General features: G+C 52.9%; 1 protein-coding gene across 6 annotated transcripts; it reads left to right on the top strand.

Moving 5' to 3' along the window:
* Positions 1-9,095: 9,095 nt before the first annotated feature.
* On the top strand, positions 9,096-19,531 carry Sh2d5 (SH2 domain containing 5). 6 transcript variants are annotated; one of them, XM_041651166.1, is made up of 10 exons: positions 9,112-9,189; positions 12,358-12,485; positions 12,759-12,839; positions 13,184-13,258; positions 14,059-14,205; positions 15,181-15,432; positions 15,585-15,756; positions 16,239-16,347; positions 16,769-16,928; positions 17,692-19,531. In XM_041651166.1, exons 2-10 carry the CDS (start codon positions 12,387-12,389, stop codon positions 17,893-17,895), a joined length of 1,299 nt encoding a protein of 432 aa, XP_041507100.1. In that variant the 5' UTR covers positions 9,112-9,189; positions 12,358-12,386; the 3' UTR covers positions 17,896-19,531. The 6 variants fall into 6 exon arrangements, with proteins under 6 accessions (XP_041507103.1, XP_041507104.1, XP_041507100.1 ...); XM_041651164.1 differs by having other exon boundaries at positions 15,582-15,756; XM_041651165.1 differs by lacking the exon at positions 9,112-9,189 and adding an exon at positions 9,235-9,568 and having other exon boundaries at positions 15,582-15,756.
* Positions 19,532-19,952: the final 421 nt, after the last annotated feature.

The following is a 19,952-nucleotide window of genomic DNA, read 5'->3' as shown; positions in this document are numbered from 1 at the left end:
CCACCTCTCCAGCCCTTCTGAAAAGATTTTTTGAGTGATCAGCTGGTATCTGTATGTACATCAGGCACTTAGCGTGTAGTATGAGAAGTTGAAGTCATTTAATGTCTCTTTCCACTGTGAATTCTATTACTTTACAAACTCTCAGGTTAGGACAGTCTGCTTTAACATCATCAGAAGGGAAAAGACTGGATTGCTCAGTTGGAAAGCCCCAACTGTCAAACACACACACTTTCATTGCACTGACATAGACGATGTCTTGATTTTTGTTTAATTCTGTGCACTCAGCAGAACACCTTTATAATCTGCATTTCTGTGTTAAATGGGAAGAGCAAGTGGATCTCTGGCCTAATGAGCTGGTTTACAGTGTTTTGTAGACTCCGAAGCCACTTGCTACAAATACAAACTCTTTGGTAAATGAGTATCTGAAGGTGCTTGGAAGGAAGATGGTTGACTTAAGCTACATTCTCTGATGTCTTTCCATTTAGCGAGGGTTAGACTTGGTCCACCTGAGCCTAATTACAGCAGATCTAGTCCTGTGTCCGTTTCAGAGTTGACAGGCGTGGTGTGTAGCGAGCTGCATGGTGTAACACCTGATGGAGATGTATGATCAACTCCTGAGATGGCTAAGACCTGACCTATGCTATGATCACGCAATGATTATCAGCTGCCTGCATATGCGTGAGCCTATGGGCAGTGCCCACCTGGCAGTTCGGGGTTGGCAGCCCATGCCTCCTTATGGGCTGGGAGAGGTTTGCCCGGGGAGAGAGGTCAAGGAAAGAGCAAAAAAGAGAGAGAGGAAAAAAGAGAAGGAGAAGGAAATAGATTGCTGTGAATAAAGTCCTGAAAACTGCTGCAAGAAGAGCTCCGGGTGGCCGGGCGATGGTGGCACACGCCTTTAATCCCAGCACTCGGGAGGCAGAGGCAGGCGGATCTCTGTGAGTTCGAGACCAGCCTGGTCTACAGAGCTAGTTCCAGGGTAGGCTCCAAAGCCACAGAGAAACCCTGTCTCGAAAAAGCAAAAAAAAAAAAAAAAAAAAAAAGAAAAGAAAAGAAAAAAAGAAAAAAAAATAGAAGAGCTCCCGGTGTTGCTTCATATCCTTGCTGGTCGAGGGTGGAGCCGTGACAGTTGGTGGCCCGTATGGGGAACCTTCAAATCTCTCTCCGTGGAGCCCAGAACTTGCTGCAGTCACGGGGTGCACCAAATAATCCTCAAGGTAAAGATTGGGGATCCGCGAAAAAAAAGCGGGTTTTCCGCTCTTGCCGGAAAGAAGGGAGAGTGGGGGTAATAGGGCTGCGACCAAAGCGGACGGTTTAAAGTATAGCCACGACCAAAGTGGATGGTTTAAAATGAAAATAAAAGGAAGAATGGGATTTTAGAATGGCGCTTCAACATCACACCTGATTTTTCTGGCTCTTAAAGAGCTGTTGCTGAGCGCATTGCAGAGGTTCTTGACTGAATGTGGCACAATTGCACCTTGGTTTGCAGTCTCTGGCAATCTTAATGTGTCATCCTGGGATAGGCTTGGTAGGGATCTGGATTTTGCCGCTGAACAAGGTATGCTAAGGAAGGGAATTATATTCATGTGGTTTGAGTTACTGAGGCCTCCGGAGTTTGTAGTGGAGTGTGAGCAGCGGCGGCTCCAAGGCCAAGCAGCCCTGAGGGTCGGCAAAACTGCAAACACCGGGACCTGCCTCAGGGCATAGAAGCGCAGCGCAGCACGGGTAAGACCTGTTGGCCTGAACCTCTGTCCTAGCCCGGGGCAGCCACGCCTCCACCTTTCAGTTTGGTGGGGAAGTCTCCGCCTCTCCCCTGCAGTCTCTGCGACCTGAGTCCAAGCACGACTAGAAAAAGGCAGTAGATTGTAGAAAATACCTTTAAGAATGCGACGTCCCCACTCAGCAGGAAGTAGCCAGAGAGATTGACAACGCCCAAATTCCCTAAAACACGGTTTAAGCGGGGCCCTTTCAGAGCAGAAGCAGGATCAGCTGAGCTGCTAGGGAAGCCTAAGAGGTGCGAGGGAGAAGGTGTCTTCCATGCACTCAGCTGACAAGAATGAATGTGCCACGGGGGTATGGCAGCTGGGTATGTTAAGTCTATACCCTAGTCTGTCAGACATTTCTATCCATCCGGGGCTGTGTGCGTGATATGAAAAATTTAAAGAATTGTCTAGCTATCATTTAGGTAATTGGTCTGGTGAATTCGAACAACAACTGGAAAAGTTGCGGGTGGCGATGGTGACTGCAGATTCCACACGCATGGATACCAGCCTGGCAGAAGAACTATCCTCCTGGATCACTCCATGGATCATCTGAAGGAGTGGGCGGGAGTAGGAGCCCTAACAAGGCTTAATGGTGCTTGCCTCCCTGGTATGCCTATGGTGCATTTGTCACATAAGGGTTTCACAGCATCGCAATGCAGTTATGATCATTCAGGCCTTCACGGCCATTGAAGCAGGACAGTCTCCCCAAGTTTGGCTAGAGATGTAAGAGCAAGTCTGATTGCATGTGCGTTGGTGTCTAGCTCCCAGCTCTGTAAAAAGGCACCGGACAGGACTAGTGTTCTCTGAGTGGATGACACCTGGACAAACACTAGTGTATGTTTCATTTTTAACAGAGATCAGACCTCTACTCTTACCTGTTGCTTAACAAAGGGGGAACTGTAGCGAGCTGCATGGTGTCACACCTGATGGAGATGTATGATCAACTCCTGAGATGGCTAAGGCCTGACCTATGCTATGATCACGCAATGATTATCAGCTGCCTGCATATGCGTGAGCCTATGGGCAGTGCCCACCTGGCAGTTCGGGGTTGGCAGCCCATGCCTACTTATGGGCTGGGAGAGGTTTGCCCGGGGAGAGAGGTCAAGGAAAGAGCAAAAAAGAGAGAGAGGAAAAAAGAGAAGGAGAAGGAGATAGATTGCTGTGAATAAAGTCCTGAAAACTGCTGCAAGAAGAGCTCCGGGTGTTGCGTCATTCCTTGCTGGTCGAGGGTGGAGCCATGACAGTGGTGTCCAGGCCTGTCATCACCGCAGCAGGAGCTGTTTCAGTCATGACTGTTGGCAATAGTTTGTGGGAAGTTTATGTGAAAACAAGAACCAAACAAATGCAACACTTGGCTTGGATATAAACTTGGCTTGCTACTCAATGTGTTAGCTCTCTGTTTCTGTGACAAAACAGCAGAAGGAATCTATAAGGAGGAGCACCTTTAGTTTGTGTTCAGTTACTTTCCAATTGCCATGACCAAGGCAACCTATTAAAGAAAGTGTTTGATTTGAGGCTTGTGGTTTCAGAGGGTTAGAGTTCATGACTCCATGGCAGAGAGCATAGCAGCAGATGTGGCCCTGGAGCAGTAGCTGAGAGCTATTTAATCACAAGCACAAAGCAGACAGGGAGAGGGAGGGAGAGACAGAGACAGAACGAACGGGAGTGGCATGGGCTTTTGAAATCTCAAAGCCAACCCCAGTGACACACCTCCCAGCAAGGTCACACCTTATCCTTCCCAAACAATTCCCATCCACTGGGGACCAAGTATTCAAATAAATGAGCCTATGGGCCTATTTTCATCCAAATCACCACACACTGGCTCTCTAGTAAGGCATGGCAGGGGCACAACTTCTACCGGACTGCTACCTATTAAAGCTTCTGCTACCTCCCACTACCTGGTGACTAAGATTTTGGAGGAGCACATACCCAAACCACTTAATATAAAATAATAAGAGTAGGGCTGGCGAGATGGCTCAGCGGTTAAGAGCACTGACTCCTAAGTTTAATTCCCCAGCAACCACATGGTGGCTCACAGCTATCTGTAATGAGATCTAGTGCCCTCTTCTGGTGTGTAGGTGTACATGGAAGGAATGTTGTATACATAATAAATAAATCTTTAAAAAAATAATAGAGCCGGGCAGTGGTGTCGCACGCCTTTAATCCCAGCACTTGGGAGGCAGAGGCAGGTGGATGTCTGTGAGTTTGAGGCCAGCCTGGTCTCAAGAGCTAATTCCAGGGCAGGCTCCAAAGCTACAGAGAAACCCTGTCTCAAAAAACCAAAATAAATTAATTAAAATAATAAGAGTAGTCTTGTCTGTACACCAGGCTTTGTACTGTGTTATCACATACCTAGCAGTTCTATGATAATGGTTTATTGTCTCCATTTTATGGGAGGAAAAAATTCTGCAGTATGTCACAAGCAGATGCCAAGGTGGAGTTAGCACCTGTGCAGTTTAAAAAATCTGGTGTGTCTTCATGTGATATGGCACCCATATGGCTGTGGCTCCCATGTGGAGATCAGGGAATAACTTGGAGTTGGTTTTCCTTCCACCACAGCAGACCAAGGGATTTAACTCAAGTCATTAGCTTGGTGGCAAGTGCCTTTCCCCTCTGAGACATCTTACTGCCCTATGCACTTTGACTACAGAACCATTTTGATTACTTCCCCCCTGGGCCTTATTTCTTTTTTTTAAGCTTTTGAATTGTCCCAAGTGCCTCTTGGCCCAGTGACTTATCGCTACCCTTGGAAAGAACTATAGGCACAAGTTTCTGTCCTGCAAGCCACTCCTAATATTAATTATAAATGCTCAACCAGTAGCTCAGGCTTGTTACTAGCTAACACATTTCAATTAACCCATATTTTTATGTATGCTTTGCCACGTAGCTTGGTACCTTGTCGCAGCATGGCGTCTTGCTTCTCTCTGCATCTTGTCACTTATCCAGACTCTACTCTCCTTCCCAGCATCTTCCTAGTCTGGCTTTCCCACCCAATCTGTTCCTGCCCAACTACAGGCCTGTCAGTTCTTTATTAACCAATGAAAGCAATACATACAGTGTACGGAAGGATTGTCCCACAGCAAAGAACTGTATGAAGACCGGGAAATGAAACCATTGGAAGATAGGTTTACTAATAAGTCAGGGTGGCAGGCAGGCATTTTGTTGTTTGGGTGTTTTGAGACAGGGTCTCTATATATTCCTGGGTGGCCTAGCACTCCCCAATAAAACAGACTGTCTTTGAGCTTGCAGTGATTCTTCTGCCTCTGCCTCCCAGTGCTGAGTCTACAGGCAATAGCCCCTATATCCAGCTTCAGTATAGTGTTTGCTGCCAGAATGTTAGGCTGTTTATATACTGGGAAATACTATCTATGTGGCCCTAAGGGTTTTAAAAGATTATTATTATTATTTTTATTATTACTAATACTACTACTACTGGGAGGCCAGAGCATTGGATCCCACTGGAGCTGCAGTTATAGGCAAGTGTGAGTATCCCCACATGAGTATCAGGAACCGAACTGGGGTCCTCTGCAAGAGTTGTGCGTGCTCTTTACTGAGCCAGTTCTCCATTCCTGGTCTTAAGGTTTTGAGAGGACTGTACAGATGCTCGGCCACTCTCAGGTGCTAGCCCTGGAACGCTTTGTGTTTGGTACTGTCAGTTTACTCCAGGACCACCATCACCAGGACCACCACCCAGTACACAGGATGAGCTGTCCCAGGAGCCATGGCGTCAGTAGAACTTTCCGTGTTAAAAGGTTGGCTTCTTAACACTTTATATTAAAAAAAGAGCTCATTTTCCATGATGCCCACCAAGAGAAGGCCCAGAATGTAGGTTATTCACTTAGCAGCCGTGAGCTGGAATGATAGCAGCCCTCCACTACCAACCCATTTCCTGCCAGCCTCCCCTTGTTCGTCTCAGACTGGAGTTGTGCAACAACCTCACTCCATTTCACCATTCTGGAGCCTTGGATCTGATGGAATTCTTCTGTCAACCCTCTTAATTTGCCTGTTGGTATAAGTCCATCTTGCTGATAACATACAGTAGTAGGGAACTGGGGAGATGGCTCAGTGGTCAGAAACCAGACAGTTCCATGTGGGTTTCCAAGGCCTATGCAGCCATCAGCAGGCACCTCTGTCAGCATGGATCAACAGCAGAGGCGAGGGCAGAACCGAAGGTGTTCGGTAAATCCAGGGTACAAAGCAAAGCCCTGTCTTAGCGGCTTCCGATTCTCAATGTAGGTGTTAGAGAGTGGGTTGGGTACGGCACAGTCTTCCTGTAGGAAATGCATCCCCAGATGCCCAGTCTGTCTCAGCAACCAACTGTTAGGTTCCTGGGAAGACACCCCCTTGTCAGACCGCTTCCTCTCCGCGTTGGAAAACGGCATCTCTCCTGGGCACTGACTCTACTGGATACTTGGGGTGGAGGAGATGCATCACCCAGCCCCGCAGCCGGCTGGAGAGCAGCTTGCTGCTGATGTGCAGTTACTCCCACTCACATTCGTCAGCTGGCAAGCACACCACCAGATTCAGGGACTTTGGAGAAAAGGGGAGATTGTGATAGCAAGCTCCCACCTGTGTGGTTTAGTGATCATGCTTGACTCATCAGGAAATAACCAAGGTGAGCACTAACACATTTGGCAATCATGACTCCCGCCCCAGCCTGTCTTTTATTTGACATCCCTCTCCTTGCTTAATATGGGTAAGACCAGGCTTCCTGCACAGGTGAGTCACCCATCCAGTTGAAATGCTGCTTCTGGTAACTCCTGAGCACGTGCCTTTAGGGATGCAGGGTTAGACGCGTGACAGATGAGGTAGTGACAACCGCTTCATGTTACAGTTCTCAGTGGGACTTGGTCAGCTTGCCCAGAGATGGCCAAAGATTGTCACCTTTGATGGAAACCCTTGAGCATGTAGGGTTTTGTTTGAATTTTATGTGTATGGGTGTTTTGTGTTCCTGTGTGTCTGTGTACCACATGCATGCCTGATGCCCAAGGCAGTCAGAGAACAGTCTTGGATCCCTCTGGAGCTAGACTTCTAGGTGGCTGTGAAACACCCTGTGGATGCTAGGAATTGAACTTGGGACCTCTTAACCAATGTACCTCTCTCCAGCCTATAGGATTTTATTATTATTATTATTATTATTATTATTATTACATTTTGTTCATTATTTGTGCGTGCCCATGTAAGGTTGTGGGCGTTTGAAAGGCAGAGGACAACTTATTATTATTATTACAACATTTTGTTCATTATTTGTGCGTGCCCATGTAAGGTTGTGGACGTTTGAAAGGCAGAGGATAACTTGTTAGGAGTTGTCTTCTTCCACGATGTGGGTCCTGGGAATTGAACTCAGGTCATCAGCCTTGGCAGCAGGTGCCTTAACCCACTCAGCCATCTTGCCTGGCTTTTCTTTTGTCAGTGCTAGGAACTCAACTCAGCCTTGTACACGCCTGAGAAATACTCTACCACTGATCTCCTGCCATTTTTTTCCTTTCAAAAAAAAAGTTGTATTTATTTGGGGGCTGGTGAGATAGCTCAGCCACTAAGGTCATTAGTTGCTCCTGCAGAGGACCTGGGTTATGTTCTTAGCACCGACATGGTGGCTCACAACTATCTGTAAGTCTAGATCCAGAGGTGTGGGCCCCTCTTCTGTTCTCTGAGGGACCCAGGCATGCATGTGACTAAACATGCATCCCTACATACATACAGACAAAATACTCATAAATTTGGGTGGAGAGCCGGGCGATGGTGGCGCATGCCTTTAATCCCAGCACTCGGGAGGCAGAGGCAGGCGGATCTCAGTGAGTTTGAGACCAGCCTGGTCTACAGAGTGAGTTCCAGGACAGGCTCCAAAGCCACAGAGAAACCCTGTCTCGAAAAACAAAAAAATAAAATAAAATAAATAAATAAATTTGCGTGGAGAAATGGCTAAGTGGTTGCTCTTCCAAAGGACCTGGGTTCAAGTCCTAGTACCCAAAAGCCAACTCAAAACTGTAATTCCAGTTTCATAGGGTCTAACTCCCTCTTCCTGTTTGCGAGGGTACCAGGCATATATGTGGTGGACAGACATACAACCCGGCAAAACACCCATACAGATAAAAATAAATAAAATGAAAGAAGAAAGGAATGAACTACCATTGCTCACAATTAAAAATAAATCAAAATTAAATAAGTTTAAATGGAGTAAGTTACTTCAAATATTTCTTTTCTTTTCTTTTTCTTAGCCCTTTCATCTTTATGTCTACTGAGTTGCCAAATGGTAAACTGAGTTTGCTACGTTGCTCCTTCTTGGCCCTTGCCTGGAGACTGTCAGCTAGGTCCCTTAGCGCTCTGCACAGGTATCACCGGGATTTACTGATCCTTCACTCACCAGGCCAAGTTCAAGCCTTGGCCAGCGCCTTCCAATCCTTACCTGGCTGTGAGTCAGGGGTGGCAACAACCTTGGAGAGGCCCTGGAGGATTAACGCGATTAAAATGTTTATCCAAGTCCCACTTCAGAGCCAGGAAGCGCCCCATTGTGGGTTAGGTCTCTAAGGATCATACCTCACTGTTGCCTCTGAAAAGGTGCCAGGAGCCCTGTAGAGACAGGGTGCCTAGTTCCCGACCTGCCCCTGGGAACTCCTCTGAGGCAGCAAATTCAGGTTCACCTTCACGCTGGCGGTGTCATCTGCCCGGGTGTCCCATGAGATGGGGACAGCAGTTACTCCCCCTGGTCCAGAACCCCGGTGTCCTGGATTTCTGTCGTGTGGGGCATCGGCAGTTTCTGATATGTTCTCTCCGCGGACTTCGGGTTTAATACACACCAAGTGCCTGCCTGGCTCGAATTTGTCATTTATTTGGGCCACCTACAGCGCTCCTTGCTTGATGGGATCAGAAGGGCCCTCTCTCTGTGAGCGCTGGCTAAATTCACCCACCATTTCCCCATTTAAGTGGATTTCCACGTAGCCTTAAGGACAGGGTCAGCGCTCTGTGCTGGACCCCAGCCGAGCAGCCCAGAGAATCCCTCCATGGAAAGGTAATCCGTGTCACCAAGTCCCCTGCCGTTTGCGTGTGAAGGTGTGGTCATGGAGCAACCGAGCGGAGCTGGGCCCTGGAGTGGGAGGTGGGAGTACCAGGCGAGTCGCGAGGCCCTGAGCTCCACGGGTCAGGATGGCTTCTCGGAGGAGGAGCGACAAGGAGGACCCAGCCCCGGGCCGCGGCGTGGGCGGAGCCAGGGACCCTCACAGCCTCTGATTGGGCGACGGAGCCGAGCGGAGCCGTTCCGCTGGCTCCGATTGGCTGGTGAGGCCGGCGCTGCGGCCAGGTGACGCCGAGGATCGGTCCCTGGGCCACGTGGGGGGCGGGGAGGCGGGGGCGGGACGGGCTCGGCGCTGGGGAGGCGCGCAGGCAGCGAGGACCCGAGCTGTGAGACCTGCCGAGAAACGCGACAGCGGTGGTGAGTGCGCGCGGGGACCCTCCGGGCGCGGGTCGGGTCGGAGGGGGTCTCCCAGAAACGAGCCACACCACCACCTCCCGCCACGAGCTGTTGTCATCATCCCAGCCCTCGTCTCCATCCCTTCCTTCCTGGCGCCGGGGCACCTGAGTTCCCCGAAAACCTAATGTGGGGACGGTGACGTTTGCGAGGTCGCTGTCAACGCTCGCACGCGCTCCGCACCTCCGCGCGCGACCGTGTCGGTGTTTTCCGCATCCAGCCAGCGTGCTCTGCGCGTTCAGATAGATTATCGGGAGGAACAGAGGCTGATGAACAGCTCCCAGGACATGGCTGCCTTCGCGGTCCCCTCCACAGCTGAGGTCCTGGAGGCTGGCAGGACAAGGTCACACTAACTAACCCTGCTGAACCCCAGTCCTGTCCCTGGTTGCGCGGGTCCAAAACTCGTGGGGGGCGGGGAGCGAGGGCGCAGGGGATCAGGGGTGTGATGGGCTTGGGAGAAGGAGTTCTGCCTTTCTAAACAGTTCTGTCCCCAGCTCCTGAGTTGTTACGGACTATGGGACTCTACTAGTGGCTGCTGTACCTGCGGCACCTATTCCTGCGCAGACCCAGATTCAGTGTGTGCCAAGGATGGACGCCTGCTTGGGGGACCCATAGACTCTAGGCAGAAGGGCACTGCCATGCCTAGGCAGAGAGTCTTGGGTTTGCCAGCTCCCTATCCTGTGCTTTGTGTCTTTGGTCAAGTAGCTGGGATCTGCAGGCAGGGTTGTCTCCCCAGTAGCCTGGGGGGATGGGTAGTTCCGCTATAAGGTATAGAGGGACCTGTGATTCTGCAGTCAGCCTAGCCAGTTCCCTGCTCCTAAGCAGAACCACCCAGAAAACAGAAGCTCAGCACCATCCCAAATGTGTCTTTCTGTAGGAAGGCCCTGGCCCAGAAGATCCCTGTGAAAAACTTTGATTTGATTCAAAGAGATGAGCTGGGTGTGCGGTTGTTACCTCGACACACACACACACACACACACACACGAGACAACAAGTGGGTCTCTGTGTGAAAGTATGAGGTGCTCTAACCCTTGGTTCTTTACCCCTCCTTTCCCTGGTGCTTGCTGGGCCCTGTGGCCCAGGCAGGGCATGAAGGGCTCTTGACAGCTCTTTGTCTCTTTTGTGGTTGCTTTTCTTCTCACCCTGTTCCTCCTCCCCCCACCCCCCTTCCTTGTGGATCTCATTGCTTGCTGTGTGTCTTGTGGTCTTTGCCCCCTGGCTCCCCTCTGCCTACAAGGGTGATGGGAAAGTGAAGAAGCTCTTCACTGCCTCTCGGGTAACCCGGTCCCCCTGCTGGGAAGGGGCGGGCAACCCGTGGCAGGTGGAGTGTGGTTTGCTTTCCGCAAACATCAGATGTGCCGTTGGGACAGGCGACTGGAAAATGAGCAGGATTAGAAAGGGAGGGTCAGAACCCAGGTTGGCAGCAGCCTCATGGAGGTCTGGGTGGGCTCTGAGGGAGACTGCAGCCTTTGTTTCCCGCTCTTCCTGGCTGGCCTCTGGCTTGAAGGTCACTGTCAGTTAGAGATGGAGGGCCTCTCCAGGGTTCTAAGAGGGTCAATTTTAAGGCAGCAAGTCCCTCCCTTTCCAAGCACACCTGATACTCTGGCACACCCAGGCCACACTACTAACCCCTGGTCTCTCCAGGGGAGTCAAAGCCTCTAGCCAGCCTTCCTAGCCTACTCCCAGTGGTGGTGAGGGGCTCCAGTTCAAAAGTCTTGAAAGCGCTAGAGTTTGCTGTCTTCCCAAGCTCCCTTCCCAACCGCGGCTCGGCTCGGGACCATCTCCTGTGCCATGTCAGGTTGGCATCATGCCAGGTACCTCACTAATTCCACAAGGCTTGCAGGTGAGTAAGTGAGGGCACAGAGAGGTAGGGCAGGTGGCCCAAAGCCACGCAGACCTTGCACCCAGACTTCTCTGACTCAAGTCAGTAATTGCAAAAAGGTTGGTGTGAGTGTGAGAGAGGAGTGTCGGGGCGCGGCGGGGGGGGGGGGGGGGAGGTGAGTCTGTGGGATTCTGCCCTGCATAGCCGTCCGTTATTCATCTGTCCCACATGACTCTCCCACCTCCCCTCCCCCATGGATCTGGCCAAGGGTCCCAGAAAAAAACACAACAGGGGCAAAGCAGGAGTGCTGTTTGTCAGTCTCCTGGGCAACTGTCCGTCTTCTCCACATCCCACTAAGTACTGGTGCCCCATTTGCATGGATCGTGGTTTTCCTGCCCTGCAAAGAAAGGGCTTTGGGACTCAGGAAGGGACTGGAGTCAGGCGGTACAAATGCGCCAGCAGCCTTTAAAACAGGTTCCTGGCATCACCAATGCCAGCCATGCAGCTCACCACCGCCGGGCCCTGCTGCTGCCCCAGGGCCTGCTATGGCTCCCCGTTGTCTGCAGCCCAAGTCTCATTTTAAGGCTGCTCCTGAGTTGGATGCAGCCGGCTGTTTTGGCAGTCCGCTGCAGGGCCTCCCTTCTTCCTGCAGCTGCTGCTCCGTTCTTCAGTGGACTCTTCCCATACCGTTAGACTTTTCCTAGGACACCTTTCTCAAGATGGGGGTCTTGTATTGCCCACACTGGCCCTGAACTCCTGGGTTCAAATGATTCTGGCCCCCCTCCCTTGGCCTCCTGAGAAGCCAGAATTACTAGCAGATATCAGTTTCCTTCTGGCACTAAATAAGAACTGGTTCCGAATTTCTACCAGCTTCCACCATCACAGAGGGGCCAGCCAGCACTGCAGCCCCAGCTGTAGCTCAGTGGCCCATGCCATGAGCCATCCCACTTCTAATCAGTCCCTCCCCAAACCGCCTGCCAGTGCAGTTTTCAGCCACAGAGGAGCCTCCAACCCCATCTGTCGCGCTTCTCCATTTTGCCACCGTCTCACCTGTTCAGGGCTTTTTATTTTGTTTCCCGCCTTGCCCCCGCCCAAGAGCGCTGTTCTCAGAAGCAGACAGTTTGTCTTTTGTCTCTCTGTCCTGGGCCCAGAATACTGATGGGCACGTAGCAGGCCCTCAGTGAGGATTTGTTGGTTGGCTGAATGAATGAATGAGTGTTGGAGCAAGCAAATGAATGAACACACCAGCCCTTGAGAGGGAGCCTTCAACCTTCCTGCCTGAAAACCAACCTCTGCCCTGCCCTTTGTAGCCTTCTCTCCGTGGAGCTCGAAGCTGGGCATGCTGGGGACCATGCAGAGGGCTGGGGCCGGGGCCCGCAGGGCCTCCGACTGTGGGCCTGTACCTTACCGGCCCAGGTGCATTGCCAAGCTTGCCCAGGTGGGTGGGTGTCCATCTTGTGTGCTCTAGAAGACAGGTGTGGGGTGGTTGCTTCCTGGGATTGGGGAGGACCTGGGGCCCAAGGACCTAACTCCATCTCCTGTGGAGTGGATGATGTGTGTACGTGAACATTGGTGTAAGTAAGAAGAAGAGGCCCATGTGACCTGACCAGGGTCTCCTGCTGAAAACATTAACAAAGTATCTGCAGAGCGAGTGCTGTGTGCGCTGGAGTTGTGGCCCTTACTCTGTGTCTTGCTTCTCTGTCACCGCCAGTATGTGGGATCCTTTCCTGTGGATGACCTGGATACGCAGGAGGGTGTGTACCTTGTGCAGCAGCAGCTGTGGGCACTGCAGGTGAGGGTCTTGGGGGGCACAACCCAGAGCTGCACACTGTGAGTATCAGCCTTGGATGGAGCCCTAAGGCCAGTCTCCCCTCACCCCCACATCGTCCAGATGGACACATGGGGGGCCAAGGGAGCACGATGGGACCAAAGGTCTTCTGAGAAGTCCCAGGACTCTTCCTGCATGCCTGGGGACCCATGACCCACAGGTCATAGCATGACTGTCACCCAGGTCTCCGTCCCAGGGCACGGGTGTTGAAACTGGCTGAACAGCCTTGATGAAGGGCACTGTGGCGGGACTGCATTGGGCCAGAACTAGGAAGTGACATCCACCTTTGCCAACTCTCGTCCCCTCAGGACTGTTCCCGACGCCGCGCCATCATCCTGAAATTCAGCCTTCAGGGTCTCAAGGTCTACAGTGGGGAGGGTGAGGTAGGAGGAGTAGAGGGGGCCCCAGCGGTGAGGGCCACACTGGTCTTCTTACAGTTTGCCTTATGCCCACCCAGGACTAGCTCAGAAGGCAATTGCTTGCCTAGCCCTCCAGAATCTTCTCTATAAGCCACCTCCTGTCCTAAATATCAGAGACAAACACTCCATGAGATTTTCCAAGTGCCTGGCCCAGCACTGGCTAGTGGCTGTGGACAGCCATGGGCTAGAAATGACAGGGAGCTCTTGCATGCTTGCCTGCCCCTCCCTGGCTTCCCACTGTACAACCAACATGGCTGCCCATTGACTGCCAGGCCAGATTATGCAACCCACAGCTGCAGGCTTCTTCTAGAAAGCCCAGTGCTGGGTGTGGCAATGCTCAGGAGTCCTACACCACGGGCCTGAGGCATTGCTACTGTCTGACGTGACAGCAAGAGACACTCGGGGGACTGCCCTCCTATGGCGAGGAGAGTGAGTGGCAGAGCTGGGAGTTGAACTCCAAGCGGCCTACCCCAGGTACCAGTGCAGAACCCCAGGGCCTGCTGCAACAGCCTCTGTGTGGTTCCAGCCAGAGATTGCTGGGTCACTGTTCTGTCCCTTGGTTCCATAACTTGGGGTGACCATCCCAACCTATCTGTCTGCAACACGCCCAGAGCTATGGGCGCTGAGGGCTGGGGCTTGGCAGACCTCTGGGAAAGAAGGATCTCTTCGCCCCAGGAGGTGGGTGGCCTATGCCAGACATGTGAGGCCCTCAGGCCACTGCCACACAGGTGAGTGCGACCTGTTGTCACCACGATGCCTCACAGGTGCTCCTGATGGCCCATGCCCTGAAGCGCATCCTCTATGCCACCTGGTGCCCAGCTGCCTGTCAGTTTGCTTTTGTTTCCCGGAACCCACGCAGCCCAGCCAGCAAGCTTTTCTGCCACCTCTTTGTGGGGAGCCAGCCTGGAGAGGTACCTGAGACCCAGGGGGTAGTGTGCCTTGAGGGGACTGTGCTGTCATCAGGTGGTAGCAGTGAATCCGTGCCTCACCATCCCGGCTTTTGGCTCTTCCCTCGTAGGACCCTGTGTAGTAACATTCCCTAGACTAACCGGTACTTTTCTCTGCTGTAGGGTGCCCACCCTCCCTCATCCTGGCTAGTTCCCATCACCCTTCAAAGCCCAGCCCACCGGAATGTAACATGATCCACACTCCAGCAAGGGGCTGTCCCTGATGACAAGACCCTTGAGTCCTTTAACTGCAGAGGCTTGCTCCAGGTTTTGAGTTGTCCCTAGGTGACCCTGTGTAGCACACGGGGTAGGTCATAGGCAGGTGTACTAGAGGGCGTGGTCACCTGTCATTTAGTGAGTTCCGGCATTTGGCCTCACCTCTGGACGTGGACCCTGGGTGGCAGGTGGCTGAAGCTGAGGGTTCCACCATCCTGGGTCTGGATTGTGTGAGTGAGTAAGGGGGTTCCATGTTCAGGCCCCAGACAGTGCCCCATCTCATTAACTCCTCAGAGGATCGTGGGGAGGCGAGGATGAAGAAACAGGCACAGGGGCGCCATGCTGTCCCCTAGGTCACCCAACAGCTCCTAATTGAGAGAGCCGGGGCCAAGGCTGCTAGCTGCTCCTTCTCGGGGTGTTGAGGGCTGGGGCACTGGGAGGATGTTGAGTGTGGTGTAGGCGTGCAAGCGGGCCCAGGGTTGTGCTCTCTGCTCCCAGCTTGAGGCCCGGCACAAACTGACTTGGTAGTGAACAGACTAGAGAGAGCTGGTAGCTGTCGGGGGCTGCCTGGGGTGGGATTTTGAGTGCTAAGTAGGAGTTTTCCCGGGAAGTCCTGGGAGGGGTACCCGAAGCCAGGGGGGCATTTGCAGCTCTGAAGAGTGGGCTGGTGCATGAGGGACTTCCGGGACACTGCTGCAGCTGAGCCCACCCCTTCTGTCCTAGGTCCAGATCCTGTACCTGCTGCTCTGCCGCTCCTTCCAGCTTGCTTACCTCCTGCAACACCCGGAGGAGAGGGCACAGCCTGAGCCCTGCCTGGGGCCAATGGGGGACACATCCCCGAAGCCACTCTGCAGCCCTGGGGCACCCCCTGCCCTAGTGCGAGAGCCCTTTAGCCGGGATCAGCTATCACAGAACGTCCACGCCCTGGTTTCCTTCCGTCGAGTTCCTGCAGAAGGGCTACTGGACAGTAGTGGGGTATGCAGCACCCCAGTCAGGAAGTGGATGGGGGGAAGGATCAGGGGCTTGGGGGTTATGTTGGAGGGGTGGGATTCTTGCAGGGTTCGCCTGGGCTCTAACAGATGGGTTTGAATCTGCCTGCCCACGGGCCCCTCTTGGTGCCCTAGAAGGAGCTGCCAGAGCCCGAGGGCCGCGGTGGCAGCCGTCACACTCGCCTGGGGAACCCCTACTGCTCTCCCACACTGGTGCGCAAGAAGGCCATTCGCAGCAAGGTGATCCGCTCTGGGGCCTATCGAGGCTGCACCTACGAGACTCAGCTGCAGCTATCAGCACGGGAGGCCTGTGAGTTGGAGGAGGTGGCTGGCTGGCTAGTGGACTTGTCAGGGGGCAGGGATTCATGAATAATTTTTATTATGATGATTTATTTATTTATTATGTATACAATATTCTGTCTACATGTATGCCTGCAGGCCAGAATAGGGCACCAGACCTCATTACAGATGGTTATGAACCACCATGTGGTTGCTGGGAATTGAACTCAAGACCTTTGGAAGAGCAGGCAATGCTCTTAACCGCTGAGCCATCTCTCCAGTCCCATGCATAATTTTTTTGAGGCTGTGACCTCACCCCCTAGTACCCGCCCTCCTCCCCTGATTGCCTGTGCATCAGGCTTGAGGGAGACTAAACATTTGTATATGGACTTTAGCTGGTGAGCGTAGGGTTTCTGGTGGGGGACCAGCGATAGGGGTGTGTGTGTGGTAGAGGAGCAGGTCTGGCATTGAGAGGGTCCTCCATGCTCCTTCTGATCTCTGTGGTCTCCGCAGTTCCTGCTGCCTGGGAGGCATGGCCCCGCAGCCCTGGCAGTCCCTCGTGCCTGGTGGAGAATGAGGGTAGCTTGACTGAGAACATCTGGGCTTTTGCTGGCCTTTCCAGGTAAGGGAGCTCTGTCCCTTGGGTTTGTGAGGCCGGCCCCTGTCCTGTGTGTATGGGGTGCATAGGCAGAGTGTATGGGCCTTGACTGGGGGGTGTGGGATGCTCCCAGCTAGGTCAGGGCATGGTCTTTTTCTACCTGAACCTCAGTTTTCCAGAATGTAAAATGGGAGAGGAACAAGACACAGTGTCTGGCCTGTCCCTGCCAGCCTTTCCAAGGTTCCTCAGACCTCTCCTGACCAGGGCCTTGAAGTCAGCAAGTCAGGTCCCCAGAAGGCCTGAGTTCCTTCGAATTCTGTTCACGGGGTGGCTGGCTGATCTGGTCCAGAACATCTGAGAGCACACATCAGTCCTCTGTCACCACCATCAAGCTCTTGGGGCTAGGGTCAGACTGGTGGTCTTAACCTTGACTCTGTCCCCCCAGGTCCTGTGCTCTTGCCCTGCTGCGGAGAGATGTGCATGGGGCCTTCCTGCTGTGGCCAGAACCGGGGACCAGTGATCAGTGGAGCCTGTCTGTACGGACCCAGTGTGGCGTGGTGCCTCACCAGGTCTTCCGGAACCACCTGGGCCGGTACTGCCTAGAGGTGAGACTGTGGGGTTCCCCTAAGGGGCTTCTAGCTCCACCCCCGCGCTGGCTCCATCCCTTGTCATGCTTACTCTGCCCTCTTCCAGCCCTCTGAGCTCCTGAACCCAGCTCACTTCATCCTGCCCGCCCACTGGGTGCTCTCTGGCCCCACCCCTTCTCCTAGTCCACTCCTGTCCCCTTGGCCCTGCTGGTTCTACTTCTGTTCTTTTGGGGTTTTGTTGTTGTTTTGTTTTGTTAAGACGGGGTTTCTCTGTATAACTCTGCTTATCCTGGAACTCACTCTGTAGACTAGGCTGGCCACAAATTCAGAGAGCCTCCTGCCCCTGCCTTCCTGTGCTGGGAGTAAAGGCGTGGGCCACCACACCAGCCCTTACTTTCATTCTTTCTGGCTGGGTGCTAACCACAGACATCAAGGAGAATCTCTGAGGTTCCTGACCACCGAGGTCCTCCCCTCTAGAGGAGTCATCCAGAGGTTACCTCCAGTAGAGCTGACCTAAAGGCACACAGCTTCTGAGTCTCTGGTCTGATTCCAGGACTGGGCTGGGAAGGCTTTTACACGGCGTCTGTACTTCCATACCAACTGCCTCAGTCCTGCCCAGGTTGGAAAGAATAGGAAATGGTGACTGGTCCCATGGTCACTGCACATTCCGCCTTTCCAATTGTATCCCTCTCCATGATGGGAGACCAGGGTGGGGGTGGGGTGCTGATCTATGGCATGAAGCGTGGGGCAAGGAACAGAGCTAAAGACCCTTCCTCCCCAGCACCTGCCAGCAGAGTTCCCCAGCCTGGAGGCCCTGGTGGAGAGCCACGCCGGGATGGAGCGCAGCCTGTTCTGCCCACTCAGCATGGGCCGTCTGAACCCCACCTATGAAGAGCAGGACTGTGGTCCTGAGGGCAGGCTCCCACGGACTCTGCGACCCCTCAGCCACGCCAAGTCCGAGGCAGAACTGCAAGGCCTGGGCTAGGATGCAAGGCCTCAATCCCCTATGGGCCTGGCCTTGCCTTGGCCCCTGGGCTACGGCAGCCACTCTGCCCTTCTTGTACCCTGCTCGCTGGTCAGCAGCTTCAAACAGGTCCATCTGCCCCTTGATCAGTCTTCCATCACTTCACTGCCCATGGGAGGGGAGCCCTGAGGTTGGAGCTGGAGATAACAGGGCTTCTCGCAGGACCTGGGGCCAGCTGAGACACCAGGATGAGCAAGCAGGTAGACCTAAGGGTTGGTAACTCTTGGTGAGTTTGGGCGGTAGCTATTGCCAGGTTCCCACTGTCCTCCTTGTGCCGAAGCTTTCCCAGTTGCCCTGGCTGGAGGAAGCTAAGCCTCTGCTGGACAGGGAAGCCCAGAGAACTCCCATAGGGAACCAGGTGCTCAGGGAATTGGAGGTTTGCCATCCTCAGCTCACTTCCCGGGGTCAGTGCACAGAGTGGGGCCCGTAGTGAGCAAACCTCAGTCAGTGTGGTAACTGCTTTAGGAAGCCAGCAGATGCTGGCCATTGGGCGTGGCTGGCACTGGTCACCTCATTGGTAAGTCAGCCCTACTTGCAATGAAGAACTAGAATTAACCCAAACCCCACAGAGGGGGGTGTGGCCTGAGCAGTGGGAGAACCAGGGATACATTCTAGAGGAAGGCAGTGGCAAATCCAGGTGTCCCTACATCAACTCAGCAGAATATATGAATCTACCCAAAAGAACAGACTTCTTAGCCAGGAGGTGGTCACACACCCCTTTAATCCCAGCACTCGGGAGGCAGAGGCAAGTTTTGAGGTCAACCTGGTCTACAGATGAGTTCCAGGACAGGCAGAGCTACACAGAGAAACTGTCTTAAAAAAACAATAAACAGACTTCTTTTAGAAGCAGAGGTAGAGGCACGGATGGGAGAGGATGTTTGTTTTCAGTGCCTTGGGGACCATAGGTTTGGGGTTTTGGATCCCAAGGAAAAGAAGGGGACAGCCTCTACAGAACAGAGAATGGCCTAACCTGGGAGCAGGAGGCAGGCCAGGCCTGGTACTTCCGACTTCTAGCACCCACCCATACATACACATCCTAGGATAAGCTAAGGCCATTGTCATCTCTTTCGAGTGACATGTCTCATGAGGGATGGAGAGAATGGTGTCTGTGGGAACCTTTCAGAGGGATAATACCCCACCCCGACTGGATGTGGGTGGTATTCCTTCTATGGCCATTTCCACTGGCATCCCCCACTCTGAGTAGGGGCCTGGTCCCCAGGAAGAGCAGAGGGATTAGCATATCCTGTGCCTAGGATTTCAACCCCAGAAAGTTCCACCTAAGGAAAGCTGGTGACTAACTGGCCCAGACTTTAGATCAGCGCTCACCCCCAGGAGGGTGTGTGCACAGCGTGAGTCACCGCTGTAGGCCATACCAGGGGATATTCAACACATCCAAGGGATATGCCTTCTCCATACCCCTTAACACTTCTTCCAGGGCTTTTACTGATCCCATGGTACAGACCGCACAGTTTGGAGCCCATGTGTTCAAACTGTGTCTTAATTACAGACCATAGTTCTGTCTTTATTCAAACATCACCAAACCCCCACTGTGTGGACTTCGAGAGAAATAAAACACATTTCTTCATGGTTTATTGCAGTTCCTTGAGTGGCTAGATCTTCATCGACCTTTTCTTGTTTTGCTTTTCTTTGCCAAACATATTTTTTTTTCTTTTTAAAGATTTATTTATTATGTATACAACATTCTGCCTCCATGTATGCCCGCACGCCAGAAGAGGGCGCCAGATCTCGTTACAGATGGTTGTGAGCCACCATGTGGTTGCTGGGAATTGAACTCCGGACCTTTGGAAGAGCAGTCCGTGCTCTTAACCGCTGAGCCATCTCTCCAGCCCCCTTTGCCAAACATATTGCAGATGGTATGGGATGGTGAGCCTAACCGAGGTCCTGGCCACCAGGGTCCAGGAAGAAACGGAAGGGAGTGGTAGGGCTTGGTGGAGAGATCTTCTAAGAAAAAGACCCAAGGGCCAGCGAGAAGGCTCACTGCTTTCTGTTGAACCTGC

This window comes from Microtus oregoni, unplaced genomic scaffold (assembly GCF_018167655.1).
Source record: "Microtus oregoni isolate MIOR12 unplaced genomic scaffold, Mior012 000005F_ref0000423, whole genome shotgun sequence".
In the NCBI taxonomy this organism is placed as follows: domain Eukaryota; kingdom Metazoa; phylum Chordata; class Mammalia; order Rodentia; family Cricetidae; genus Microtus; species Microtus oregoni.
The sequence above is the reverse complement of the archived record's forward strand: the minus strand, read 5'-3'. Positions and strand labels throughout refer to the sequence as shown.